The sequence below is a fragment of the Bufo gargarizans genome, chromosome 3 (assembly GCF_014858855.1).
Source record: "Bufo gargarizans isolate SCDJY-AF-19 chromosome 3, ASM1485885v1, whole genome shotgun sequence".
Classification (NCBI taxonomy): Eukaryota; Metazoa; Chordata; class Amphibia; order Anura; family Bufonidae; genus Bufo; species Bufo gargarizans.
Window position 1 is genome coordinate 43,296,884 of NC_058082.1, and position 27,133 is coordinate 43,324,016.

Consider the following 27,133-nt stretch of genomic DNA (forward strand, 5'->3'; position numbering starts at 1 on the left):
TTACTCAACCTCTGGTGCCCTCTTTAATTCTGGCGGATATGCTGAAGGACATTTGCAGTGCATGCATTCCGTCTGGAAATACCTTTAAAGTAAATAGGTGCCCTTGGCCGAGCATGCATGTTTATGGGGGATGGCCAGCGCTCTTCTTTCCCGATGTATCTCTTGACGGTTAGGCAATGGCCCATTCAAGGGGTCAGCAGCCTCTGGCATTCCAGCTGTTGTGAAACTACAACTCCCAGCATGCTCCATTCACTTCTATGGGAATTCAGTCAGTTTCACCACAGCTGGAGCTGGCCTGTTCTCAGCATAGTCCATCAATATCAGATCTGTGAGGGTCCGACTCTGGGCACCCCTGACAATCAGCTGTTTGAGGGGGTTGTGGCACTCGTGCATGCACTGCCTCCCCCTCTACTTAGTACCGGCGGTGCAGGATATTGCAGCTTCATCCCAAAGCTGTAATAAGTTGACAGTCCTATGTAAGAGCACCGCAGCCCCTTTAAACAGCTAATCGGTAGGGTGCCAAGATTGTTGCAGTTTCGCCAGCATATGGCATGGAACCCCGGCCTTATATGATGGGGATGGGGGGAGACCTGCGGTTGGAGGACTGGAGCGTTTGTGATGTGGCCCCGTTTCCTATAGGACCATATCCTACAAGGAACTCGCTCTCCTTTGCGGCCATTAGTAAGGCTCATGCCCTTCCCTCAGTTTTCACAATGGGGTAAATGGCAGCAGTGGTCTCCCTGATCTACACTCCTGACAGGAGATAGACACACCGCATTGATGGCAGGTGAGCAGGTACCCCGCGTCCCACCGACTTCAAGACAGCCAGGCCTACCAGGTTCAGGCGTAATAACATCTGTGACAACAGCTAGCACCAAATAACGTTTTTTTATTTTTATACAAAAAGGAAACAAGCTTTGATTTTACATTCAACACCTTATAAAAAAATAGGTTTCTCTTCCATCTTGGTCCCCGGCGGATCTGGACGGGTAGTCACTGGCGTTTCTTGAGAGTCACTGTTGGTCCTCTGACCGTGGAAATATAAAGTCTGATCCAGGAGTAGGTGATGCCCAGGGCGCAGTACACCGAGGTCAGCAGCAGGGGGATGAAGGGCAGGCGCTGCTGCCAGGCGGTCAGCGGGTAAATTATCTCACACAGTAACTCCAGGGGGATGAGGCCATAGACGTAGAATGATTCCAGGCAGGTCAGGAGCCTCCCTTCTTTCCTGTAATAAACAAGAGAACGTCACTGACATAACCTGTGCTATTATTAAAGGGGTCTTCCGAGATTTTGATATTGATACCCTACGAAACAGCTGTTTGAGGGGGGACGCGGCCTCCTTGCAGCTTTCCAAGAACAGCGTTGTCCACTGCTCGGTATTGCAGGTCAGCCACGTTCAATTGAATGGGACCGAAATGTGTCTAGGCCAGGAGACCGATGAACGTGACGACACTGGCCTAGCAAAAGACCCTGGCGCTCACCGAAGCACTGCAGCCCCTTCAAACACGAGGTCCTATCCAAACATTGGAACATTCTTTTGTTGGACCCAGACATTAAAGATATTGTCGCGCCCACTGCTAATATCACATATCGCAGGGGTCGATCCATACGGGACCGTTTAGTACGCAGCCACTTCAGCGAGACCAACGAGCAATCAGGTAGGTGGCTAAAACCACCTGTGGGTTGCTTTCGCTGCAGTGGTTGCGTCGCTTGCCCCTTCATCAATAAAGGCGGTGACTTTCATAGCAATGTAACCGGCAAGACTTACCCTGGGTTCAGACCTGAGCGTTCTGAAACGAGCGCTCTGTATGCGCGATTGTACGGGCGTTTACAATCGCGCATACAGAGACAGGCGTGCACACATTGTCGCGCGTTCCCGAATGTCTATGTACGGGAACGCGCGACAAACGCCCCAAAAAAAGCTCAAGAACTTGTTTGAGCGTCGGACGTTTTACAGCGCGATCGTACGCGCTGTAAAACGTCCAGGTGAGAACCATTCCCATAGGGAAGCATTGGTTTCTCCTCGTTGAGCGTTTTACAGCGCGTAGGAACGCGCTGTAAAACGCTCAGGTGTGAACTTAGGGTTATTCCATCAAAGGATTCCTAAATTGTAGATCCAAAAGGAGTAATCTATAAGGCCACGTGTCATTGTGGCATGGAATATGTGGGCAAAACCACACGGGAATTTTGAAGGAGGGTGGGGGAGCATCTTGGAGACATCAGGCACAAAAGAGACACCCCACTAGCCAAACACATAGAAATCAGCCACAATGGAAACTATAAGGGTATTACCTTTATGGGCATTGAATCAATCCCTCCCTTGAAGAGAGGGGGCAACTGGGACAGGAGGATATTGCAGAGGGAGACGTGGTGGATCTTTGAGCTCAAAACCTCCAACCCTACTGGCCTCAATGAGCAGCTTTCCTTCAGCTGCTTCATTGAGGAGACAAGATCCACCCATTGATTTTGGGAAGATCCACCTATTCCAGTATACCCATCTGTATACCTATATTTGTTAAGATCCACAACACGAGCTACCCATCCCGACAGGATAAACACACCTGCCCTGCACCCAGTCTATTGAAGAAATATGTCCCATCTTGGCATGGTAAACACACACCTCTTCTGTATCTCTACTGGACCAATGTGGAGCCGGGTATATATTCATATGTGCCCTATACGTTGGTCTTTTATGGATTGTGGTTTGGATATGGTTCCACAATTATTTAATAACAACATACCTTGGCTGTACCAACCAATTGACCCATATAGGACTAATGACCCATATAGGACTAATTTCCTTAACCAAACCCGCCCCCCCTATTAGTTCACATTGTCCACATATTTCCCTAAACATTAATATTGAAATCGATCACTGGTAGATGATCTGTTTCTACATTGCCCATACAACATCTATATATGGGGAGTATTAATTGACCTACCGACATGCATGACCTCTAAACCATTGATATGTATCTATCCGGTCTCTAACCTATTAAAGTTGTTATTTAAATACCCTAGGTGGCGCCTCCAGTGACAGTACGGAGTGACGCACCTTACACGGCTATCCTAGCCGGAATATTTGGTAACTTGTGGGGAGTGGAAATAGCCCACTTCCATCTCGCCACAGGTGTACCTAGGCATCCGCCCCTGGACTACTGGACCAATCAGTATTGAAGAGATTCGGCCGCAACATAGGGACGGCTCTGCTTTCAGTGCCGCTCCCGATCATGTGATCGTAAATGGTGACGGGACTACATACGTCATCAGTCACATGACTGATCATGTGCTGTTGGGGGTGGAGCCAACGCGACGCGCGAGGCTTAAAAAGGACGCCAGCGCTACTAACCCGTTCCCACTGCCATACGCAGGAGAGGAGCGGACCCAGGACGCTAAGTACACCCTGATACACTCACGGGATTGTCGTACTAATTGCTAGAGCCGGTAATTTAGGCCGTAACGGGCATATACTGTCTGTTACTCTTTGCTTGTAACCCTGGTATTGGTTGGTCCCCTGATGAACTGGCGTACAGCCAGTGAAACGCGTAGGGACATTTTTTATTTTTCATCTGTCTGTCTGCCCTAGCAAGTGACTGGTCTATATTGCTTCCGACGAAGCTGGGCAGTGACTGTATAGGTCTGAGGGCCATCTAGGGACAGTCAGAGAGGGATTTCATTTATAGTTAGGACACTTTTAAGGGAAGAGACCCAGCATCTGTCTCCCTCTTATAATCTATCCCTGTTTTTTCCTAACTCGCCCTCTGAGTGAGGCTGCTTTATGTACTCCTTACCAGTTCACTTTGGTTGGCAGTTGAGTGTTACGGTACCTCCTAGTGAGGTGTTTGTGATACCAAATTTTTTGCTGGGCCTTTCATTTTAAACGGTACTAATAAAAGTATATTTTAAGGTTTTCCATTATTCAATTTATTAGATTGTCGGGGGTGCCACAAGTCAGACCCCCGACAGTCTGATATTGATGACCTATCTTGAGAATAGGTCATCAATGTCAAGTCCTTGAATACCAGAGGTTTATTAGTTTTTGTTTCGTTCTTCCCAGTTTTCCTGGAGCCATAACTTTTTTACTTTTCCGTTCATCTAGCCGGGCTTGTTTTTTGCGGACAAGTTGTACTTCTTCATGCCACCATTTAATATGGCAAACAATGTAGTCGGAAGCGGAAAAGAAATGACAAATGGGATGGAATTGGAGAAAAAAAAAAATGGAATTCCGCAAGTTTTGTGGGGTTTGTTCCTACGGCGTTCCCTATGCAGAGAAACTGACCCGTGCCCTTCATTCTCTGGATCAGTACGATTACAACTGTACCATATATGTGTAGTTTTTTTTTTTTTTTTTTTTAAAAGGGAACCTGTCACCGGTATTTTCTGTATAGAGCTGAGGACATGGGTTACTTGATCGCCGCTAGCACATCCGCAATATCCAGTCCCCATAGCTGTGTGTGCTTTTATTGTGTAAAAAAAACAGATTTAATACATATGCAAATTAACCTGAGATGAGTCAGGGGCAGGACTTATCTCAGGTTATCTTTGAGTACGTCAATGAAAATAAGTAAATAACGCCATATCAGCATTGCTTCATGAGGGATCGGTCCTGTCAGACTAATGTAATCAGTTTCTATAAGGAGGTAAGTTCTAGACTTGACAGCAGTGAATCAATGGATGTCGTATATCTGGACTTCTCCAAAGCATTTGACACTGTACCACATAAAAGGTTAGTATATACAATGAGAATGCTCGGACTGGGAGAAAACGTCTGTATGTGGGTAAGTAACTGGCTCAGTGATCGAAAACAGAGGGTGGTTATTAACGGTACACACTCCGATTGGGTCACTGTCACTAGTGGGGCACCTCAGGGGTCAGTATTGGGCCTCATTCTCTTCAATATATTTATTAATGATCTTGTAGAAGGCTTGCATAGTAAAGTATCAATTTTTGCAGATGACACTAAACTGTGTAAAGTAATTAAAACTGAAGAGGACAGTATACTGTATATATACTACAGAGGACAGTATACTGTATATATACTACAGAGGACAGTATACTGTATATATACTACAGAGGACAGTGTACTGTATATACACTACAGAGGACAGTATACTGTATATATACTACAGAGGACAGTATACTGTATATATACTACAGAGGACAGTGTACTGTATATATACTACAGAGGACATTATACTGTATATACACTACAGAGGACAGTGTACTGTATATACACTACAGAGGACAGTGTACTGTATATACACTACAGAGGACAGTGTACTGTATATACACTACAGAGGACATTATACTGTATATATACTACAGAGGATAGTATAGTGTATATATATACTACAGAGGACAGTATACTGTATATATACACTACAGAGGACAGTATACTGTATATATACTACAGAGGACAGTATACTGTATATATACTACAGAGGACAGTATACTGTATATATACTACAGAGGACAGTGTACTGTATATATACTACAGAGGACATTATACTGTATATATACTACAGAGGACAGTGTACTGTATATACACTACAGAGGACAGTATACTGTATATACACTACAGAGGACATTATACTGTATATATACTACAGAGGACAGTATACTGCTACAGAGCGATCTGGATAGATTGGAGGCTTGGGCAGATAAGTGGCAGATGAGGTTTAACACTGACAAATGTAAGGTTATGCACATGGGAAGGAATAATGCAAGTCACCTGTACATACTAAATGGTAAAACACTGGGTAACACTGACATGGAAAAGGACCTAGGAATTTTAGTGGACAGCAAACTAAGCTGTAGAAACCAGTGTCAGGCAGCTGCTGCCAAGGCCAATAAGATAATGGGTTGCATCAAAAGGGGCATAGATGCCCGTGATAAGAACATAGTCCTACCACTTTACAAATCACTAGTCAGACCACACATGGAGGATTGTGTACAGTTCTGGGCTCCTGTAAACAAGGCAGACATAGCAGAGCTGGAGAGGGTCCAGAGGAGGGCAACTAAAGTAATAACTGGAATGGGGCAACTACAGTACCCTGAAAGATTATCAACATTAGGGTTATTCACTTTAGAAAAAAGACTGAGGGGAGATCTAATAACTATGTATAAATATATCAGGGGTCAGTACAGAGATCTCTCCCATCATCCATTTATCCCCAGGACTGTGACTGTGACGAGGGGACATCCTCTGCGTCTGGAGGAAAGAAGGTTTGTACACAGACATAGAAGAGGATTCTTTACGGTAAGAGCAGTGAGACTATGGAGCTCTCTGCCTGAGGAGGTGGTGATGGTGAGTACAATAAAGGAATTCAAGAGGGGCCTGGATGTATTTCTGGAGCGTAATAATATTACAGGCTATAGCTACTAGAGAGGGGTCGTTGATCCAGGGAGTTATTCTGATGCCTGAATGGAGTCGGGAAGGAATTTTTTCCCCTAAAGTGAGGACAATTGGCTTCTACCTCACAGTTTTTTTTTTTGCCTTCCTCTGGATCAACTTGCAGGATGACAGGCCGAACTGGATGGACAAATGTCTTTTTTCGGCCTTATGTACTATGTTACTGAAAAAATAATAAAAGCTTAAAACATTTTTTTTCTACATCGCCATATTCTGCCCCCCATGACTTTTTTATAATTATGTCTACTGAGCTATGTGATTTTCTGCGGGACAATTTGTAGTTTTTATTGATACCATTTTGAAGTGTGTGTGACTTTTTGATCACATTTTATTGAATTTTTGGGGGGTAAAGGAAGCAATGGAAAAAATGGCGAATAGGTCATTTTGACACTCTTTTCTGTTATACTATTCGGCATATGGTATAACTTTTTATATTTTAATAGTACAGGCATTTTCGGACACAGCGATGCTCATATTTTCTATTGGTTTATGTATTTATTTTATTTTTCTATTTTTTATAGCCCCTCTAGGAGGCTACAATATGCAGTACTTAGATTTATTACAGCTTATATTGTATTCCTATAGAATGACAGTACAAGCTGAATTAGAGTGCCCTCTAAAAACAGTGCCAGCACAGCACTTATCACATTGCCATAGAATGAGATGATAGAACTCTGCCTGCCTCCGCCCGCCTCTAAGGGGCGCTCACTACAGACATATTTATAAAGCGCCTATTGAAGTCAATATAAATTCAGGAATCGCCCCCTAGTGGCTGCTGCAGGAAACATCTGGCCTCCCTGGGCCTCTCTCTCCAATTACAAGAGACTTTAGGTCAAACTTCAGGAGTAAGCAAGTATGTCTTCTGCATCGCTATTAGGCAAATGTTTTTTTTCCCATTTTGGTGGATTCTAGGCTCACTTCAAAGAAAGAAACATTTTGACGAGACTAGCCAACTAGAAGGGTTACTGTTTTTAGGCAGACAGCTTCCAGTGATGTTTGGCAGCGGCTTTCTCCTCTATTCCCCCTCACGTACATGTTCAGTCAAACTGAGCGTGCATATGAATAGGGGGGGGGGGGGGGCAGTCAGGAAGACTATGTGGCGGCTGAACAGGCCTTTGACAGCTACTGAAGGTGTTAGGCCGGCTTAAGGTGGAAACCATCAACATGTAGGGGAGAGGCAGAAGGAGCCAACCTTTGAAATGAAATGTAGCCATGACATCGGATCCTGGACTGTGGCTCCATGTGACACGGTTGGCTGTTGTTTTTATTTTTGATAAGACGAAAATGTATTCCTGTCCGTTATCCCACCAGAGACAGGACTTTACCACAACGCTGACACCCTTACCCATTTACAGATCCAAAGGGGGCACTACCTTTTGCCGGGGAGATGCTGTACCTTCTGTCACACTGGGCGCCACACTGAGGGTGACCAGCATAATGGACGGCTGTGTGTGAATCGTGGTTACCTGAACAGAGCCTTCAGTGAGCTGAAGCTGAACACGGTGAAGATCGCCATCAGCAGAATCTTAAGAGGCAGCTCTGAAAAGATCAAAAACATTGGGTTAATGGTCTGCACCCCAGTCATCAAGTTTTGAGGTTCACCGCTCTCCACAGCCATTTACTTCTCTTATGCGAAAGACGGAGCTTCTTTACCCAAATAATAAAACACCCCCGCACTCATGACGTTCCTGGCATTTTAGTCTTCTCAGCAGGAAGAACAGCAGGACAAAGCAACTTGAAAACCATTTTGGAAACGTGAAGTCGAGTCGCCTGGATTATTGATCCCTGCACCCAACTAGTACATGGCGTATACAGACATTTTCCCATTCGTTCTTAAAGGGATATTCCAGTTACATCAAATATTCCCCTATCCACAGGATAAGCAATGACTACTGGATCAGTGGGACCAAACTGTTTTGACTCCCAACGAAGGAGCCCAAGAACAGGGGCCCAGTACTCCAGAGTCGGTGTGGACTGGTCATAGACCCTACAGGGAAGTTTCGCAGTGGGCCAATGCCCAAAGGGCCACACAAGCCATCGTCATGGTCGCTGGCTGGGTCCATAAGGATCTGATACTCTCAGCATTAATTGAATACAGTGGCAAAGGCGACAGTATATTGTGCTGCACCGTGGTATCCGGTTCTGCTGGGGCGGTATATTGTGCTGCACCGTGGTATCCGGTTCTGCTGGGGCGGTATATTGTGCTGCACCGTGGTATCTGGTTCTGCTGGGGCGGTATATTGTGCTGCACCGTGGTATCCGGTTCTGCTGGGGCGGTATATTGTGCTGCACCGTGGTATCCGGTTCTGCTGGGGCGGTATATTGTGCTGCACCGTGGTATCCGGTTCTGCTGGGGCGGTATATTGTGCTGCACCGTGGTATCCGGTTCTGCTGGGGCGGTATATTGTGCTGCACCGTGGTATCCGGTTCTGCTGGGGCGGTATATTGTGCTGCACCGTGGTATCCGGTTCTGCTGGGGCGGTATATTGTGCTGCACCGTGGTATCCGGTTCTGCTGGGGCGGTATATTGTGCTGCACCGTGGTATCCGGTTCTGCTGGGGCGGTATATTGTGCTGCACCGTGGTATCCGGTTCTGCTGGGGCGGTATATTGTGCTGCACCGTGGTATCCGGTTCTGCTGGGGCGGTATATTGTGCTGCACCGTGGTATCTGGTTCTGCTGGGGCGGTATATTGTGCTGCACCGTGGTATCTGGTTCTGCTGGGGCGGTATATTGTGCTGCACCGTGGTATCTGGTTCTGCTGGGGCGGTATATTGTGCTGCACCGTGGTATCTGGTTCTGCTGGGGCGGTATATTGTGCTGCACCGTGGTATCTGGTTCTGCTGGGGCGGTATATTGTGCTGCACCGTGGTATCTGGTTCTGCTGGGGCGGTATATTGTGCTGCACCGTGGTATCTGGTTCTGCTGGGGCGGTATATTGTGCTGCACCGTGGTATCTGGTTCTGCTGGGGCGGTATATTGTGCTGCACCGTGGTATCTGGTTCTGCTGGGGCGGTATATTGTGCTGCACCGTGGTATCTGGTTCTGCTGGGGCGGTATATTGTGCTGCACCGTGGTATCTGGTTCTGCTGGGGCGGTATATTGTGCTGCACCGTGGTATCTGGTTCTGCTGGGGCGGTATATTGTGCTGCACCGTGGTATCTGGTTCTGCTGGGGCGGTATATTGTGCTGCACCGTGGTATCTGGTTCTGCTGGGGCGGTATATTGTGCTGCACCGTGGTATCTGGTTCTGCTGGGGCGGTATATTGTGCTGCACCGTGGTATCTGGTTCTGCTGGGGCGGTATATTGTGCTGCACTGTGGTATCCGGTTCTGCTATAGCAGTATTTTGTTTTGTACTACCTTACAGCCGGTTCAGACCTGAGTGTACTGACCTGAGCGCTGTGTATGCGCGATTCTCCGGCGTCTCACATACACGGCTCCGGTAGTATGCAAACGCCCATTGTCGCGCGTTCCCGGAAGTCTATGTACGGGAACGCGCGACAAGACGCCCCAAAGAAGCTCCTGTACTTCTTGGGGCGTTGGGCGTTTCACAGCGCGATTGTATGCGCTGTAAAACGCCCAGGTGTGAACCCTTCCCATAGGGAATCATTGGTTCTTGCCTGTTGAGCGTTTTACAGCGCGTAGGAACGCGCTGTAAAACGCTCAGGTCTGAACTCAGCCTTACTGCCAACCCAGCTTAATTGTGTTGAACCACCTTCCGTCAATTTGGACCCACCTACAACATGAGGCCACTTTTAGTTGTTTTCCAGGGCCACACTAAGTTCCCAGTTTATCCCAGCTCAACAGGGACTCCTGTAGTGAATGTAGGGGCAGGTTGAGTATGCGCACTGCCACTCCATTGATACAAATGCTCGCTATTTCCAGCAGTCCCATTGAGATGAACGGCGTAGCAGTGCACCTGCACAACCTGCCCCTCTATTCAGTTTGAGGGGGGGGGGGGGCTCTGTTCTAGTGATGAGTGAGAGTCTCTGCGGTCAGATCCCCACTAATCTAATAGTTGTCCCCGAGCATGTGGGTAGGGGATAACTTAAAGGGGTTCTCTGGGATTTTCATATTGATGACCTATCCTATGGATAGGTCATCAGTATCAGATTGGTGGGGGTCCGGAATACCCGCCGATCAATTGTACGAACAGGCCCCAGCACACTGAGTGCTCAGGCCTCTTCCTAGGCCTGTGATGTCACGTACATAGGTCATGTGGCCTAGACACAGTTCAGCCCCATTCAAGTGAATGGGGCTGTGTTTTATTACCAAGTGCAGCCACTATACAATGTACGGTGCGGTGCCTGGTTTGGTGAGAGAAGGCCGCGGCGCTAGTGCAAGCGTCAATGCCTTCTCACACAGCTGATCACCGGGGTCCAAAGGATAGGTCATTAGTAGTGTTGAGCGAACTTGTGTTTTATGTTCGGCGTCTAAAGTTCAGGTTATCGAAGAATCGCGTTATGGATTTCGCTACCACGGACCATAACGGAATTTAGAATCCATAACGCAATTCTTCGATAACCTGAACCCGAACTTGAGACGCCGAACTTAAAAGTTCGCTCAACACTAGTCATTAGTATAAAACCCATTTAATGCGATCACAGGAGATTCTCTCCTTAGTCTGTCCCTTTAAATGCTGTTATCAGCCCTAACTGCGGAATTCAAAGTGTTAAATAGTAAAATCAGAGCTTCTTTTAATCTTAGCCGAGTGCGTGCGGTTACTGAAGCTACAGGTGCAAAGCCTGAGGCTGCACTACTGACACAGTCTGATAACACCCATGACAGACATTAGTATATGCACCACAGGAGAAGAGGACATCATCTTCCTAAATTTTTGTTGACATGCTGTGGGTTTGCCGCAGATTTCACCCCAAGGATAAATCAACCATGGTGCAGACACACCGCCTGTCGAGTTTTTGCTACTACTGGGAACTTGCAGATTTTCCACGAGCATTTCCACTGCACAGAATTCCCAGTGTTCACGCCGCGTCCTGCCTTACCCCCTAACATGGACCATGTGCCGATAACCTTACCTTGAGGAGTGAAGAGAAGAGGAAATAATGAGAAATGACCCACAGTCGTCAGAATCAGATATATCCCAGCATCCTTTGCACTGCTGACTGCCAGCAAACTAAAAAAAAATTAATAATAATAAAAAAAATAGGAAGAACCTCACCGCTACATTGTAAAAACACAAAAAGCAGTAATAAAGAGATATACACACACACACACACACACACACACACATACTGTAGGGTCTTATCTGTGCTCCCCTCTCACCTTAGGGGTAAAATCGCCAGGAGGATCGCCTTCTCGTGTACATGCCAGCCAAACATGAAGGAGCTGAGGGCGCAGAGGATCAGGCAGCGTAAGAAGCCTCGGGGTCCTTGGGGTCTAAACCACAAACACACAACCGAGGGCTGGAAACATAAAAAAGTAAGAACAGTTGGATCCAGCGCGGCAAAAAGCAAAGCTTTAATGTACACGACGCTTTTAATCGCTGCATAATGAAACCTATTTTTTGCTTCCTCAGCATTTTTCAAGATCCCTGCTTGACCTCAGTGAATGGGGGACAAACTGTCCAGACCTACAGTGGAGAATAATATTTTGCAGCACGGGTGCTGTGCACGTTACACGTTGGTGCGAAGGAGCTGGGGAACGGGGGTGAGCTCCTCCACTCTGACGTCAGCATTCACCTAGGTCTTTTACCTGCACTGACACACTGTAACAAACAGGACAAGAGAGAGAGATTTGTGCTGCTGACAGATTCCACTAAAAAACAGCCACATGGGCGTAAACCTGAATATTTCCATTCACTGACAGCAAACGTGGATCTTGACAACGGTGAGGAATGGAACCTTAAAAGGTACCACATTTTTCAAATGTTAGCCTTAAGTAAAAATTGTGCGCCAAGCTTATTAATACATTTGGCGCATTTCGGTCTCTGCTGCGAGTAAATCCCGCCTGAGATAGAAAAGTCACAAATTTGTGTGCAAATACAGCATGCGCCGCGTCTTTTTTTTTACTCCATAAAACTGGAACAAAGCAGTGAAAAAATCTCACTAAACTTTTTGAAAAACCATAAAACCCCATTAAATATAATTATCCTTACTGCAGTAGCCCTTTAAGAAGCTTCCTACGCAAAGCCAAGTCACACAAGGCGTCCGTGGCTCAGTTTGTAAATGCCCGCTCCTCACCAGTATAGACAGAAAGGTGCAGATTAAAGTCGCCACGGGCGTGACGGACGGCAGGACGCTGTGCTCAAACTCCTGGACCAAACCCCCGGTCATGGACCCTGTGCGGACCGAAGCCGGATTCAGCAGCTGCAGCTTAACGGCTGTCATACAAAGAGAAGGATGGAAACTGATAAAACCGCCATAAGGCTCCACTCACACGTCCGTAGTGTATTGCGGATCCGTAATACACCCGGCCGGCACCCCCCATAGAAATGCCTATTCTTGTCCGCAATTGCGAACAAGAATAGGACATGTTCTATTTTTTTGTTGTAGGATTGTCCAAGATCTAAAAAAACATGTCTGCTTTCTTCCAAAAACAGCACCACTCCTGTCCACAGGTTGTGTGTGGTATTGCAGCTCAGCCACTTTTACCAGCCACAAACTGTGGACATGTAAGCCGCAGTTTTTGGAAGAAAGCAGCCATGTTTTTCAGATCCCTGGTAAACCTTTTAATAATAGAACTAGTATGGGTGTGTGTATATATATATATATATAATTTGGGACATCAGGTCCTTACAGGGGTTGTTCCACCGTTACGTGTCATATTAATTGCATACATCATAGAATATGGAGCATATCTGCAGTTTACCTGCTATTAAAAAAGATCCAGTGAGATATTACATTTACGTACATAGTATGGCGCCCCCTGGTGTTCACAGGGTATAGCAATGCGAGCGTCCATCTACTGAGCTCAGCGGTGGTGGTCACACATGCTCAGTCAAAGCCAGCTCTCTGCATAGCGATCATCTGGTCAATGCAGAGCAGCTGATAGAGGAGCGTCCCTCTTCCCTGCGGAAAGCCAATTCTATTGGCTGCTCGGCAATGACGATCACTGTGTGAGAGCTGTATTGATCGTCACCCAGCTTTCCCAGACACATACATAACTAGAAAACATTCTGAATGAAGTATTAATAGGAGGAAGACGCAAGGACAAGGCGAGTGGAGAGCAGCTTATAATAATTACCGATAGCAGACAGGGCTTTGTCGGCGCCGTTGTACAATGCCCAGAAGTTCGGAGCCCAGTACGCGTGGCAGAGGCCTCTCTTAAAGGGGAAAAGCCGGGAAAGGACCTGAGGAATTTGACCCTATAAAAAGACACAGACATCACTCTCGTGATCTTCACTAATATAATAATCAGAGATCATATAAATCACTTACACTAATCTCTGTCCACAGGAGCTTACAATCAAATTTTCCCAGTAAAGGGGATTTTCGATCCTTTTATATTGATGGTCTGTACTCAGGAGGTCCAGCACTCCGCCAACCAGCTGTTCTGCAGTAGCTCGATTGCCGGACGTCAGCGCTGGGACAGCTGGACACTGTAGCACTGCTCCCACTAAAGTGAATGGAAGCAGCCCTGCAGGAACCGGCTCCGTCCACTACACTAATTCTGGGGCCGTCATCAGGCTCTACTGCAGAAAAGGTGACTGACGGGAATCTGGGGTGTCAGACCACCACTGATCAAATACTGATGGCCGATCCGGAGGATAGACCATTAATAAAAATGGACAGAAAACCCCTTCAACACTACGGTCCACCTAAGCACGTTGCATGTACTCTCCATGCACAAGTTCCCCTGGTCAAATCCAAATTGTGGGTCACGGTGCCCCCAAGGCAACACTGCCAGATACTGAGCCCATATACCTCCTAGTAGAGCTGAAGTTGCCCAAATAGGGAGGGGGGGTCAATCTGTTGGTCCCGAATCAGATGCTCATCACTGTGCAGCATTACATAGAATGGGCACCACAGAAAAACTGAAAATTGGGGATCCTCATTCACAAAATAAACAACCCACAGCCCCTTTAACCCTTAGAGGACCTTGAGATTTTCCATTTTTGCGTTTTCGTTTTTCACTCCACGCCTTCCCATAGTCCTAACTTTTTTTTAAATGTTTCCGTTCACATAACCTTATGAGGACTTATTTTTTGCGGGACAAGTTGTACTTTCTAATGGCACCATTTACGGTTGTATACCATGTAATGAGTAGCGGAAAAAGAAAATTCCAAATGGGGTAGAATTGTGAAAAACCGCAATCCTGACAAAGGTTTTTATTTACTTATTTTTTTACACTGTACACTATGCGGTAAAATTGACCTGTTATCTTCATTCTCCAAGTCAGTACGGTTACAGCCATACCACACTTTTATATAGTTTTTCTTGCATTTTAATACTGAAAAAAATTAAAACCTTTGACAAAAAAATTAAAATAATAATAATTTTATCACCATATTATGACCCCTATAACATTTTTGTGGGGCGATCTGTACTTTTCAGTGATACCAATTTTAAGTGTTTGTGACTTTTTGATCACTTTTTATAAAAAATTATTGGGGAGTTGAAGTGACAAAGAAAATGGCAAATTGGCCGTTTTTTTCCCGTGGGTGACTATAACTGGCAATCATTAGATCGCCCATTGTGTTCATTGATGGCTATATAGCCATCATTGAGCACTTAAAGTGTAACTGTGATATATTTTTTTTATTTGCTAGTTTATTACAGCTCGGCAAGTATACCTGAGATAGTCTGTCAATGATTGTCAAAAGATCTGTAATTACCTTATAATAACAGCTTTCATTAATGTCCCCGTCCCTTTCCACTGCTCCCTTAAAAGACAGTTCCTATGGCTTGTGTCTCTCAAGGCTAAAAAACAGGAAGACAGAGGGGCGGTCCTTAACACTGCATGCCTGCATTAGGCTTCAGAGTGAGGAGGCGTGTCTCTCAGTAATCTAATCTGATTGGCTGGCAGGGAGCTGCTGGCTACAGCAAGTGTGTATGGGAAGTGAGGGAAAGCGGTTTTGGCCTCAGAGAACTGGCAGAGGAGCCATCTTGAGAAGGTCCTCATATTGTAAATGTTTAAACAGCCGTAACTAAGGAAAAAACTCACGGAAAACAGTGGTATGTGAAGAAACTAAAAATTGATTTATGCATAATGCTGCTGCAGCAGTAACATATGCTAAAATATGATGAATTTGATGAAAACATGACGGTTACACTTTGATTTTGAATATAACAATATAGTGCTGCCACCTAGTGGCCTGCATTGGTATATTCATCTAATAGACTCTGAAGCCTGCTTGAGGCTTCTGTCCATTAGATCAATGTAACAGGTTCCCCGATCTGAAAGGAAAAAATGTATGCGATCAGCCATAAGGCTGAGTGCATACATGTGCCGCGGGTGTCTGCTATTTAAAATAGCAGAAACCCGGCGGCTATGGCGCCCGCTGCACGCTGCGAGTAGGCGCCATGTTTAGAGGCTGGACTTCTGCCGTACATGAACAGCAGAGGTCCTGAAGGGGTTAATGGACATTAAATACTTCAGCGATCCCAGGTCGAATTGGCAATTATACTAACGTACACTAAAGCCCATATATTTGTGTAGTGTGGTGATACCAAATGTGTGGAAGGGATTTTATTTTTGTATTTTTTTCAATGAAAAAAAATGTGTATTCTTTCATTTGGATTTTTTTATTTAAAGAAAACTGACTTGTTTAACCATTTAGGCTACTTTCACACTAGCGTTCGATCGGATCCGTTCTGAACGGATCCGCTCATATTAATGCAGACGGTGGCTCCGTTCAGAACGGATCCGTTTGCATTACCATGAACAAAAAAAAAGAAAAAATTCTTTTTTTTTTTTTTTTTGTTCATGATAGTGCAAACGGATCCGTTTTGACTTTACATTGAAAGTCAATGGGAGACGGATCCGTTTGAAAATTGAGCCATACTGTGTCAACTTCAAACGGATCCGTCCCCATTGACTTACATTGTAAGTCTGGACGGATCCGTTTGCCTCCGCACGGCCAGGCGGACACCCGAACGCTGCAAGCAGCGTTCAGGTGTCCGCCTGCTGAGCGGAGCGGAGGACAGACGGAGCCATACTGATGCATTCTGAGCGGATCCGTATCCACTCAGAATGCATTAGGGCTGGACGGATCAGTTCGGGGACGCTTGTGAGAGCCTTCAAACGGAACTCACAAGCGGAGCCCCGAACGCAAGTGTGAACGTAGCCTTACTGGTTAAACAAGTCAGGAACTTTAACAGGCAATCTTGATCACTTCTATAATACTCTGTACTGATTATGCAGTACAGTGTATTATACTGTCAGTGCTATATTGATTATCACCAGCAGGCTGTGCCAGAGAGTCACAGCCTGCTAGGCATACACTGCCCCAGACTGCCATGCAAAGACATCCGCACCCCAAGATCTCGATCAAACACTTAAATATCCCGGTATTGACTGCAGCATCGAAGAGGTCAAATGGCCCGGATCGGCGCTTCTGCTGGAATCAGCCATTCGAGCATGGAGCCAGGCTCTCACGTGAGACCCGTGCACCATTTAGACTAGGCAGCCTAGCCCAAGGCCCCTTAGTGACCGCCATAAAAAGGTCTAAGGGTTACTAAGAGGTTAAATTATTTTGATGTGGCAAAGTCTAGACCTGACAGGTGCCAGATGATCAAATACTCAGGATTATCAGAATTAGTATAACGTTCCACTGAAAATCATAGAATGTGAGCCTGCATTGGCTGATGATACATACCAAGTATATAAAGGGTCCAAAAGAAACCGCTAAAACAAACACAACTATGATGACCAAAGCGAGGAAGCGCAGGAGACTGAAGCTTCTCCAGCGTATGGATCCATCTGTGGAAGAAGACATCAGGAGTCTGAGCCATAATCGGGGATCTGATATAGCGGCAGTCACACATTTACTGACCTGGATTATTTGCCGTGAAGCAGTAAGACCGCAATAGGTAGATGCCGTACGCCGGGGCGATGTACAGGTAGATGTGTTTGAAGTTCAGGAGGACAGCGAAGAGGAGGGCGCTCTCCAGGTGTCTCTTCTGCCAGAGGTAAAAAGAAAATCTCACTTCATATAATTTCTAACCTCTTAAAGGGGGTTCACCACCTTGGAACATCCTTTAGTGATAGCACTGTCCCCCTTATAATAAGCTGGTCACATGATATTCCATTCCTGAGACCACCCATGATCAACTGTAACCTGACAGTAAGTCTTCAATTCCCCTGCAGCGCCGCCACAGGGGAAATGAAGCATTACACAATCCTCATCAGTTGGCTGTCCATGTAACATATGGACATGTTTGGTCCTCCAGAGAGAGAAGATGCTCTTTGTAGAAACTAACAGATGAATATTAGTGAGGACCCCCATCCTTTATTAACTCATAAAGAACTCAGAGGGGTTGCCCAGTTTATAAAAAATAAAAATAAATCATACACCCATTTAGGGAGTTCTAAGGTAATATTGGGGTGTCCTCTGTTCAAGAAAAGATCTTCATTTCTTTTTCAGAGCAGAGAGAGTCTCTCACTCCAGAGGACCTCTCCTGTCCTATATTACACAGACAACCCGTCAAAGTGAATGGACACTGTAATGCTACATTTCCCCTGTGGTGGCGCTGCAGGGAAACTAAGCACTTCAGGTTTCCCCACAGATTACAGCTGATCTCTGGGGTTCCCAGCAGGAAGACACTTTGTGAGCAGCTTATTGTCAAGGGACCCTTTAAGACAGGGATGCTCAACCTGCGGCCCTCCAGCTGTTGCAAAACTACAACTCCCAGCATGCCTGGACAGCCTACAGCTATTAGGGCATGCTGGGAATTGTAGTTTTGCAACAGCTGGAGGGCCGCAGGTCGAGCATGCCTGCTTTAAGAAGTAGGGACTGCCCAAAGTGGTATTGCAAGATGGATTTCCTAAACCACTTAGTGCCTTTTTAAAGGGGTTGTGCAGTATTGGGCTGTCTTTACTGGATTTTGGATCCACATCTGTCAATTTCTTGCACAAATGGGATCATGTGCACTGCTGTGGCCAACGACTGACCTCTGCGGTGATGCTTCTCTAAGGCTACTTTCACTCTTGTGCTGTTGTTTTCCGGTATTGAGGATCTCAATATGGGAGCAGGAGCTCCGTACAGTATTAGAATGTATTGGGTCCAATGAGCCAAAGTTATTGCTTCGCAAAGTCTCGCGAGACTTCGCATAACAACTTCATAAATCAATTTCTACTGTGAAAAACCATTTCCTGAACTCGGGTTCGGTTTCAAGTGGTACCTTGGAACCAAACCCGAGTTCGGGAAATGTTTTTTACAGTACAAATTAATTTATGAAGTTATTACGCGAATTCTCGCGAGACTTCGCAAAGCAATAACTTCGGCTCATCTGAGCCAATACATTCTAATACTGTACGGAGCTCCCGCTCAGTACAGTATTAGAACGAAGTTTTATGCGAATCGACTTCGGATGTTTCATCCGAAGTCGATTCGCTCATCCCTAATCAGGATGTCTTCCGTTTCGTCAGCATTCTGTTTTTGTGACCGCACACAAAACTGCTGCAAGCTGTGGTTTTGTATCCGGTCATAAAAATGGAAAAAAACGGATGCAGCACCGAAATCAATGTAAGTCAATGGTGACGGATCCGTTTTTTTAGGAGCTTAAAAAAAAATGATCCGTCAGCCATTGACTTTCAATGTATTTAGTAACGGATACATTTTGATTTTACCCACCGCATCCTAAACGGAATGGATACATCCTGATGTGCAAAATCGAAACGGATCTGTTTAATTCCGGTATCGAGATCTTCTGCCGGATCTCAGTACCGGAATTAACACATGTAAGTGTGAAAGTAAAGTAAGTTGCAGGTCACTCAGGAGGGACATTTCACTGTTGAAGCCAGTCATTGGCTGCAGCAGTGCACGTGATCCTGACCATCCAGGAGGCTGACGGGCAGAGACCAGTAGCCCGGTCAAGATGGCCCAGGAGCCACAGAGCCAAAACGGAGGGACATGGAGGAGGTCTAAGTATATATTTCTATTTCTTCACAGATACCACTTGGGGAGGGGGGTTATTACAAAATAAAATAAGGTCAAGGATATATCTAATTTTGGCCTTAAAGGAGATTTCCACCTTTTAGATACTGACGACCTATCGTCAGGATAGGTCACTGATCGGGGGGAGTCCTACACTTGGCACCCCCACCAATCTGCTGTTGGCACCGGAAACATAACAATAGGCAGATCCAGAAGCAGAAAGCTCCGTCCACTATGTAGTGGCTGCGCAGAGATCCATTCACTTGAATAAGAGCTGAGCTGCAGTATGGAAGTATAGTCTCTACACACAGGACATAGCCTTCTGCTTCCAGCTCCGTCTGGGGCTTGCCATAAGATGCTAATGAATGGAGGTGCAGGGTGTCTGCCTCAAAAAGTTCTGATATTAGGTGATCAATATCTAAAAAGGTAGGAAACCCATTTAAGAAAAATAAGGTTTAGAAGATGCTGCTGGAACTACACAATGGATGGCAGCATTGTGTCCACCACAACTTCTCGATGGATGGGACTGAGTGAGCCTGAAGACATGAAGGATCAGGTAAAGTGACGAGTGTAAGATGGTTTTAAAATCCCATTCACTACAACAGGGCTGGCCAACCTGCGGCTCTCCAGCTGTTGTAAAACTACAACTCCCACCATTCCCTGCTGTAGGCTGATAGCTGTAGGCAGACTGGGCAAGCTGGGAGTTGTAGTTTTGCAACAGCTGGAGAGCCGCAGGTTGGCCATCCCTGCTCTACAACATAATACCTGCAAAATGACATGTGAAACTATGAGAACACAGATCCCATTATGTTTACCTGAAACATGCGGGCGATGGACAGAAGCATGATCCCGGAGAGGAAGCCATTATACTGAAAGTGGATATCTATGAACGTATTCAGGACGTGAATAACCAGAAGACAATATAGATTCAGAACCAGAAATGGTTTCCTCCATATCAGTGTCCAACAGAACAAGACTGAGAAACAAAATTAAAGAACAATTCTGCACGTACCAAAATTTCACTTTGTAAATGGACCCAAAAAAGGGGGTCACTTTACGTAACTTCTGCTGCTTGCCCTTGGAAACAGGCGACACCGCTGTCAGACATCTGACCTGCTGACTGCTGCTATCTGAGCTCCCACAGTTCACAATCCTGAATGCAGCTTGATATGTGACTAGAGAGGAAAATGTCACATCAGTGCCAGACAAGTAAAGCAAAGTACATGGAAACTGAAAGTCCTGAAGTGTAAAGTCCTGTAAAATGGCGTTCAGAAGAGGACATTCCCTTTAAGAATTTATTTTACAGCTTGTTAAATATCGAAAAGCTTGGCCACTAAACTTAAAGGGGTTCTCCTGGAATTAAGAAAATGAAAATAAGTAAATATTACTTACTTTATTATAAATATATTCCCAAATACCTTTCATTGGTTATAATGGCTAGTTTTGTCTAGGGAGCAAACTAAACCTGCCTAATCACACAGTAGGACAAGTTACTTCACATCACTGAGGTAAAGAGCTCCTCAGCCTCCTTTCCTACTTGTCAGGGACTATGATCCTGAATACAGTTTAATATGATATTTAGCTGAATATTTGTGGGAATGGAGTTCATGAGGAGACATGAAGTATAGAAAGGACGGACAGGACAGACTGTGGTAATGGAGACTGCATACAAGGGCTGCTGCTCATTATCTATATCTGCTCATGAACTCAATTCCTACAGAGATTCAGCTAAAGATCTTATCAGCTGTATTCAGGATCATAATCCCTGATAAGCAGAGAGGAGGAGGAGGCAGCTCTTTACCTCAGTGTTATGAAGTAACTTGTCCTGCTGTGTCATTAGGACAGGTTTTGTGTGTAGTAATAGGACAACGGCCATTTTAATTCTCCTAATGATTGCTCCCCAGACAAAACGAGCCATTATAACTAATGTGTCCAAGCCTTGGCTGGTCCTTCCCTCCAGTGTCCAAGCCTTGGCTGGTCCTTCCCTCCAGTGTCCAAGCCTTGGCTGGTCCTTCCCTCCAGTGTCCAAGCCTTGGCTGGTCCTTCCCTCCAGTGTCCAAGCCTTGGCTGGTCCTTCCCTCCAGTGTCCAAGCCTTGGCTGGTCCTTCCCTCCAGTGTCCAAGCCTTGGCTGGTCCTTCCCTCCAGTGTCCAAGCCTTGGCTGGTCCTTCCCTCCAGTTTCCAAGCCTTGGCTGGTCCTTCCCTCCAGTGTCCAAGCCTTGGCTGGTCCTTCCCTCCAGTGTCCAAGCCTTGGCTGGTCCTTCCCTCCAGTGTCCAAGCCTTGGCTGGTCCCTCCCTCCAGTGTCCAAGCCTTGGCTGGTCCTTCCCTCCAGTGTCCAAGCCTTGGCTGGTCCTTCCTTCCAGTGTCCAAGCCTTGGCTGGTCCTTCCCTCCAGTGTCCAAGCCTTGGCTGGTCCTTACTTCCAGTGTCCAAGCCTTGGCTGGTCCTTCCCACCATCTGGGAATATATTTAAAATGAAGTAATATTTACATATTTTCATTTTCTTAATTCCCAGAGAACCTCATTAAGCCTCCTAGCCCTATCTGTCTATAGTGTGAAAACTGGTAACATGCTCATACTTAGATATCAGCATTTATGCACAGATACTGACTGCGAGCAGAAGGATACGATCTACAATCAGCAGGCCGAAGTTCCAGAGGAGAAGGACGGCGAGGATGAACGACGGTCTCTCCAGCAAATCCCTCCGATCTTTTTTGTCACTGTGGCACTGGCAGCACCTGCATCAAGATCACAAGGTTTAACAGCACCTGCATCAAGATCACAAGGTTTAAAACATAAAAAGGTAACAGACAAAGGAAAGGACAGGACAGGTAAGGAATCAGGCGAGAGGAGGGAAAACAGCAGACATAGTGAGAGAAACTGGAGGGAAGGACCAGCCAAGGCTTGGACACTGGAGGGAAGGACCAGCCAAGGCTTGGACACTGGAGGGAAGGACCAGCCAAGGCTTGGACACTGGAGGGAAGGACCAGCCAAGGCTTGGACACTGGAGGGAAGGACCAGCCAAGGCTTGGACACTGGAGGGAAGGACCAGCCAAGGCTTGGACACTGGAGGGAAGGACCAGCCAAGGCTTGGACACTGGAGGGAAGGACCAGCCAAGGCTTGGACACTGGAGGGAAGGACCAGCCAAGGCTTGGACACTGGAGGGAAGGACCAGCCAAGGCTTGGACACTGGAGGGAAGGACCAGCCAAGGCTTGGACACTGGAGGGAAGGACCAGCCAAGGCTTGGACACTGGAGGGAAGGACCAGCCAAGGCTTGGACACTGGAGGGAAGGACCAGCCAAGGCTTGGACACTGGAGGGAAGGACCAGCCAAGGCTTGGACACTGGAGGGAAGGACCAGCCAAGGCTTGGACACTGGAGGGAAGGACCAGCCAAGGCTTGGACACTGGAGGGAAGGACCAGCCAAGGCTTGGACACTGGAGGGAAGGACCAGCCAAGGCTTGGACACTGGAGGGAAGGACCAGCCAAGGCTTGGACACTGGAGAGAAGGACCAGCCAAGGCTTGGACACTGGAGGGAAGGACCAGCCAAGGCTTGGACACTGGAGAGAAGGACCAGCCAAGGCTTGGACACTGGAGAGAAGGACCAGCCAAGGCTTGGACACTCGAGAGAAGGACCGACATGGTAAAAGTTCTGGAGGGAAGGAACAGACACTGAAAGAAAGAACTAAACAAGGTAAGGACACTGGAGAGTAGGACAGGACAAGGAAGGACCCGACAAGGTTAGGACACTGAAATGAAGGACCAGACAAGGTTAGGACTCTGGAGAGAAGGACCAGACAAATTAAGGAAAGTGACTAAAAGGAACAGACAAGGGAAGACAATAAAAAGGAGAAGTAACAGGAGCTGGAGCGATAACTGCACATAGGAAGGGAGGAGAACAAATGACCATATTAAGGACTGGAAATTGCTCAGAGTAGCGGGGCAGGCATGAGACTGTCAGGTCCAGGTGAGATGTGAAGCACAATAAGTGGGAGGAGTTAGTGCATAATTTTACATACACATTTGACTTTGTTATGTACATATTTTTACATATTCCTTACTGTTTGGCGGCATAGATGAAGAGGACATCGGTGAGGATGACTGAGAACCTCTGGAAAAGGATGGTATTCTGGCTGGCGTAGCTGAGGTTCTCCACATTCAGCATTTCCGGATCAAAGTACCGAGCCACGTAGGACAGGGCGTATTCAAACCACGCAAAGAATGGGGGGTAATCCAACGTCCACTCCGAAGTCGCCTAGAGGTCAACAACAGGGTTAATGGGGGCAGCACGGTGGCTCAGTGGTTAGCATTGGTGCCTTGCAGCACTGGGGTCCAGGGTTCGAATCTGACCAAGGAGTTTGTATGTTCTCCCCGTGTTTGCGTGGGTTTCCTCCCACACCCCAAAGAGATACTGATAGGGACCTTAGATTGTGGGCCCCATTGGGGACATGATGTCTGTAAAGCGCTGCAGAATATAGTAGCGCTATATAAGTGCATAAAATAAATAAATAAACAGAAATGGGACATACAGCTGATGGCGTACAGCATCCGGTCCTCAGGACCCACCTGCCGGTCAGGATTTGAGAATATCCCACAGAATGGTATTAGGTCCTGATGCATGGACAATAATTATATCACCTGCTCAATACTAAGGGAATCCTGAAAACATGACTGGTAGGTGGGTCCCGAGGACCGTGGCAGACAGAAATTAAAGGTCAAAAGCACGAGGACAGCAACCATCCAGGGTCTTAAAGGGGAAGTCCTAGAATCAAATTAAGAAATGCTCATTAGTGTAGATTAAAAATGTGAAAACTGTTTTTTTAATATCTTATTTCTATGCTGAGATATAGGCCCAAAGCCTGAGGCTGCACTACTGACTTTAAGTGCAGTTTTGTGGAGGGAACCCTATATGTGCGAACATTGACGCGGACAGTGATTTGGATCCACACAGTCTCCATGACAACACTCAGATGCGAGCGGGCACTCTGTTATTAGAATCTCTCAGTAGTGCAGCCTCGTGCTTGGGGCCTGTAACTTCTAGCAATCACAAGGGGTGGAGCTTGTGCTAATTTACATAAATAGATGCACCTCTTCAGGGGGACTTTTTCCTGCGTTGCCCCTCTCCATGGTAACAGTATACCTACCTCATAGTACCACCGAGATACGGGCAAACTGTTGGTGATCGCCAGCCAGTTTCTGTGGACCTCGAAATCTGTGGAGTGACTGTGGAGTAAATGTAAAGTATTGAATAGCGCCTCAGTCATAGAATACGCAAAGCCTGAGTATGCATACATCGCGAGGCGTACGTACATGCACTTACCTCACAAAAACTAAAACTGAGAGTTTTTTTCTTTTTTTAAGGGTTTGTCCATATTTCTTTTTTATACATAAAGTTGATTGAAATGAGCCCTGTATGAGTATTACAGCCACAAGACCTAAATCCCCCCGCAGTCGCAGTTCAAGTTGCAGAACCTAGATCAAGATAGGATGCTGTGGTGATGTAGGAGCGGTCCACTTGAAAGATAGGGGGAATCTGGGTCTTATGAGAAATGTCATTGTTGCCCATAGCAACCAATCAGATTCAAATGAGAAAGGTAGAACCCGAGTGGTTGCTATGGGCAACACTGACACGGAAAGAGCATCCAGAGACAGACAAGGTTTTCTCTGCCGGTCCCAGGAGTCCCATTAATGCGGACAAAAGACGCAATCTGCGGGGAACAACCAGACCCAGCACTGAACTAAGGGTATATAGCAGAATAGTGTCAGCTGTATGGCAATATCACCTATTTAGCAGCATTATTTAGGAATATGGTAATACTAAGTGAGCCATATGGTAGAATTACTTGGGCACTATATGGCAGCATTATTTAGGTACATGACAGTATTATGCGAGCTGTATGGCAGCATTATTTGGATTGTATATCGCACCATAATAGGAGCTGTATGGAACTATTACTTGAGCACTATATGGAGGTATTATGTGGGCTTTATATCTCAGTATTAGGCGCCATTTGGCAGTATAATGTGGCTATTATTACTGTATATGGCACTATTATGTGAGCTGTATGGCAAAATGATATGACCACTATATGGTAGACTTATGTGGGTTGTATGGGAGTATCATTTGGGCACTAAACGGCAGTAGTATGTGGGTACTACATAGCAGTATTATGCGAGTGGTATAAGGCACTAAAATGTGAGTTGAACAGTAGCACTATATTTATTAATTGGCCTGTATGTGGCAGTGCTATTTGGACACTATATGGTGTTACGCGGGAGTATTATTTGGGCTGAATATGGCAGTATTGATTGGGCACAATACAGAAGTCTTATTAGTGCTGTATAAGGCACTATTATATGGTAGTATTATGTGAATAGTATTATTTGGGTTTCATATGGCAGTATTATGAGCTGCTAGGAAGTATTACTTGGGCACTATATGGCAGTATAACCTGGGCTGCATATAGGACTTTAATGTGAGCTACATGGCAACATTACTTGGGCATTATATAGAGGAGGTATGTTGTCTCTATACAGCAGTATTATTTGTGCATTATATAACACTACTGTATGGCAGTATTATGTGGGAAGCATTATTCCAGCCGTATAAGCCACTATTATGTAAGCTGTTTGGCAGAGGTAAAGGGGTATTCACATCTTGTACAATGGAGGCATATGGTTAGGACAGGCCCCCAATATCTGACAGGTGCGGGTCCCAATCACTAGAAAGGAGAGCACACAGCGCATGCACGGACGCCCTACAGACCTTGTCTGCTGTGTTCGGCAGTCCCATAGAAATTAATGGGAATCGCACCGCACAAGCGCAGCCACCGCTCCATTCCCTTCTATGAGGCAGAGCTAGCGTCCGGTTATTTTCATCTCTCATAGAAATGAATGAAGGGAGACCGCGCATGGGCGGTGCAGTCTTCATCACCATGCGGGCTCCGTTCTAGAGATAGGTGCGGGTCCCTGAGGTGGGACCTGCGTCTATCTGACATTGGGAGCACATCCTAGCGATCTGCCCCCGGGAATACCCCTTTATGTAGGACTACAGCAGTATTATATGGGTACAGCCACACACAGCGCAAGAGCTGGAGATGCAGGCGGAAATAAAAAAAAAAAAAACGCACCGCTCCCCTGCTGAAAACGTCTGCAAAAAATCTGCAAGTTGTGACAATTCATATTGATTTTAAATCCTGCACGTGTCAATTTGTGCTTAAATTTAACCCTTTGTGATAAATTTTGCAGCCCCGCCACACGCGGCCGTACCTTCAGACAGTAATATGTGGGCACTATATGGCGGTACTATACATATACACACCACAGAAGGATCTGCACTGATCCCCACGGCGGTGCTGAGACTCCTATGGGGGTGCACTATATACACGGCTGACAACTGCAGTCCTGGGTGACAGGAGCAGTATCAGCCCCCAATACACAACCCAATCCCTGCCTCCTCCCTCAGAACAAAGCATGCTGGGATTTTTAGTCCCCTCCACCATGAGGAGAGGTCCCCCGGCTCGCTCCTTACTAGGTCGGTATGAGGAGACATTTCAGCAGGGACACCCCGAGGGCCAGCGTCACAAACCATCCCTCGTCCCCGCCGTCCATGTTCCCTCCTCTGGAGGCCGCCATCTTGGTACACCCGGACAACGCTGACGA

The 27,133-nt window shown here is 46.3% G+C and overlaps 1 protein-coding gene across 2 annotated transcripts; it reads right to left on the reverse strand.

Moving 5' to 3' along the window:
- Window positions 1-879: 879 nt before the first annotated feature.
- On the reverse strand, window positions 880-27,133 carry ALG8 (ALG8 alpha-1,3-glucosyltransferase). Of its 2 annotated transcripts, XM_044285199.1 has the most exons (14): window positions 27,003-27,105; window positions 24,792-24,943; window positions 24,616-24,694; window positions 23,533-23,726; window positions 22,098-22,207; window positions 20,286-20,353; window positions 17,368-17,494; window positions 17,191-17,294; window positions 13,617-13,737; window positions 12,614-12,753; window positions 11,697-11,836; window positions 11,450-11,547; window positions 7,879-7,951; window positions 880-1,225 (listed from the first exon to the last, which is right to left on the reverse strand). In XM_044285199.1, exons 1-14 carry the CDS (start codon window positions 27,060-27,062, stop codon window positions 994-996), a joined length of 1,698 nt encoding a protein of 565 aa, XP_044141134.1. In that variant the 5' UTR covers window positions 27,063-27,105; the 3' UTR covers window positions 880-993. The 2 variants fall into 2 exon arrangements, with proteins under 2 accessions (XP_044141134.1, XP_044141135.1); XM_044285200.1 differs by lacking the exon at window positions 24,792-24,943 and having other exon boundaries at window positions 27,003-27,133.

Bases quoted from the DNA above. Each gene is read 5' to 3' on its own strand.
- ALG8 (XM_044285199.1), bottom strand. From the start codon at position 27,062: ATGGTTTGTGACGCTGGCCCTCGGGGTGTCCCTGCTGAAATGTCTCCT. The intron at 11,837-12,613 runs GTGAGGAGCGGG...TTATGTTTCCAG, and splicing joins GCACCTTTCTGTCTATACTG to CCCTCGGTTGTGTGTTTGTG. The intron at 7,952-11,449 runs GTAAGGTTATCG...TGATCTTTTCAG, and splicing joins TCTTCTCTTCACTCCTCAAG to AGCTGCCTCTTAAGATTCTG.